The sequence below is a fragment of the Manacus vitellinus genome, unplaced genomic scaffold (genome assembly GCF_001715985.3).
Source record: "Manacus vitellinus isolate BGI_N305 unplaced genomic scaffold, ASM171598v3 scaffold_17_pilon, whole genome shotgun sequence".
NCBI lineage: Eukaryota > Metazoa > Chordata > Aves > Passeriformes > Pipridae > Manacus > Manacus vitellinus.
In genome coordinates, this window is record NW_021939256.1 from 2,020,201 (window position 1) to 2,022,033 (window position 1,833).

At 44.3% G+C, this 1,833-nt stretch overlaps 1 protein-coding gene across 1 annotated transcript in view; it reads left to right on the top strand.

The window, feature by feature from the left end:
* Positions 1-1,501: 1,501 nt before the first annotated feature.
* CARMIL1 (capping protein regulator and myosin 1 linker 1) overlaps positions 1,502-1,833 on the top strand; it is a 193,631-nt gene continuing 193,299 nt past the window's right edge. Inside the window, exon 1 of the mRNA XM_018069977.1 lies at positions 1,502-1,596. Coding sequence (XP_017925466.1) covers positions 1,502-1,596 — 95 coding nt within the window. The remainder of the gene's footprint in view (positions 1,597-1,833) is intronic.

Sequence of the window (1,833 nt, forward strand, 5' to 3'; positions counted from 1 at the left end):
GCAGAGTGCTACAGGCAGGAAGGAGCTCATAATTTTTGCAGCTGATGCCTGCTGAGAGGCCTGCAGTTGTCTGGCATCAGCCAAGGATGCAAGGTCCATGCTTCAAATATTGTGTCAGACAGAAACAAGGCATTGGTGTAGTGCAGCACCACTGTCATGCTTCATGTATAAGAGGTCATAGAACCAAAAATATACATTTTTTTTCAGAGCAGGTGAATAGTGATGTAAGAGAAGTTATCTTTCTGGAAGTTTTAGCTGAAGACAGGGCATTAGACTCAGTATGGAAGTAACTACGTGAAATTACATGGCCTTTCTTACACAAACTTTGTGATCTGACTTTTCTCTCCTGGGTATGAGAAAAGATGTGAACTTCTCAACTTTGTTACTCTTTTTTTTCCCCTTACAAAAGATGCCCATGTTCCTTACTTATGGCGTAAGTAAGCTTGTGTGTATCCAGTGAGGAAGAAACACAGTTTTCTGCTGAGGTGAGAGAAAAGGTTGACAGAAAGGAAAGGAAGAGGTCAGCAGCTATTCCATGTCCATCAGGAAAGGGTGCAGATATAGTAAGGAAAAGAGCAGCGGATCATCAATGGAAAAGGAATACAGTGCCTTTCATTTATATATATGCATTCATATCCAGGCAAGTTTTGATTGACATCGCTATATATTAAAAGTGCATAGCTTACTAGATTCTTTTACTAATATATTCACTCTTTGTTTATTTTCTTTAAAGAATGTCCTTATTTGCTACATGTAAACAGCAAACTTACAGAAAGGAAATTGTAGCCATCTCGGTAGTAACTGTATCTGTGTTGGTAAAATCATCTCTGATATTATTTAGGGATCTGGTTGGTGCCATGAGGAAACATAATACATTTATTTGACATGTGACACCAGTTTCAAAGTAGTCATGTTTCTTCTGAAGACCATAATATGTCCGTGAGACACAGAGTGCAGCAGTATGGTACTGTACCAGCAAAATAACTCTTACTGGATTCACATTGTTGCTCTCACTGAATGCATTTCAGAGTTCTTAATTAGACGTAAATGACTTTGATCTGCCAGATCCGTCACTCACTTGTAGAGTGCTTGAAATACGAGGTTTATGCAGTAATCCACGCCTTTAGGATGGAGGGCGACCAATCACAGTCCTGCTGCAGTGAAAATGATCCTTTCACTGAAACCAGGCATCGCTACCAGAAGCAAGCCAAAGGATTTCCAGGGCTGCCGAGCCTCCTCCTTTGCTCTCATCCAATAAGCATCTTTCTGTGCTGATATTTATGGGCGCAATTAGGCAGCTCGCGTGCTGTGTTTCTATAATGTGGCTGTTAATGCGTGACAAAAATTCTCAATGGCAAAGTGCAACAAGCAAAATGCTGCAATTCGTGGATTTTAATTTGGTCCTGAGAAAGAGGCATGTTCAGTTCCCCTTCACACCTTAGCACAGGCTCAGCGACACTGAGGCTCCCTGCACAAGGAGTTTGCTAAGCTGTATCTAGCCATGGCGTTATCTCACAACAGGTGCCGAGGCAGCCGCCGTCCCTATGGAGATAAGGTGGGGGAGCGAGGGAGAGACAGACGAGTTCTGGACCAAAGGTTACCCTCTTCCAGGGCTCGAACTGATTCAACCTTTCCGGAAAGAAACTGGGCAACCTCTTTCCCAGGCGGCGAGGACTGACCTTGCGACGACAACCGCCCCCTTGACACCATACACGTGTTTATATGAACCCAGAGGAGAATTCCCGCGGGGCAAAGCCTGAAAGTGCAGCTGCGGGAAGCAGACAGAGTCTGTTTGGGGAGGGCCGGTGGAGCTGCTGCCTCAGGTGGTACCTC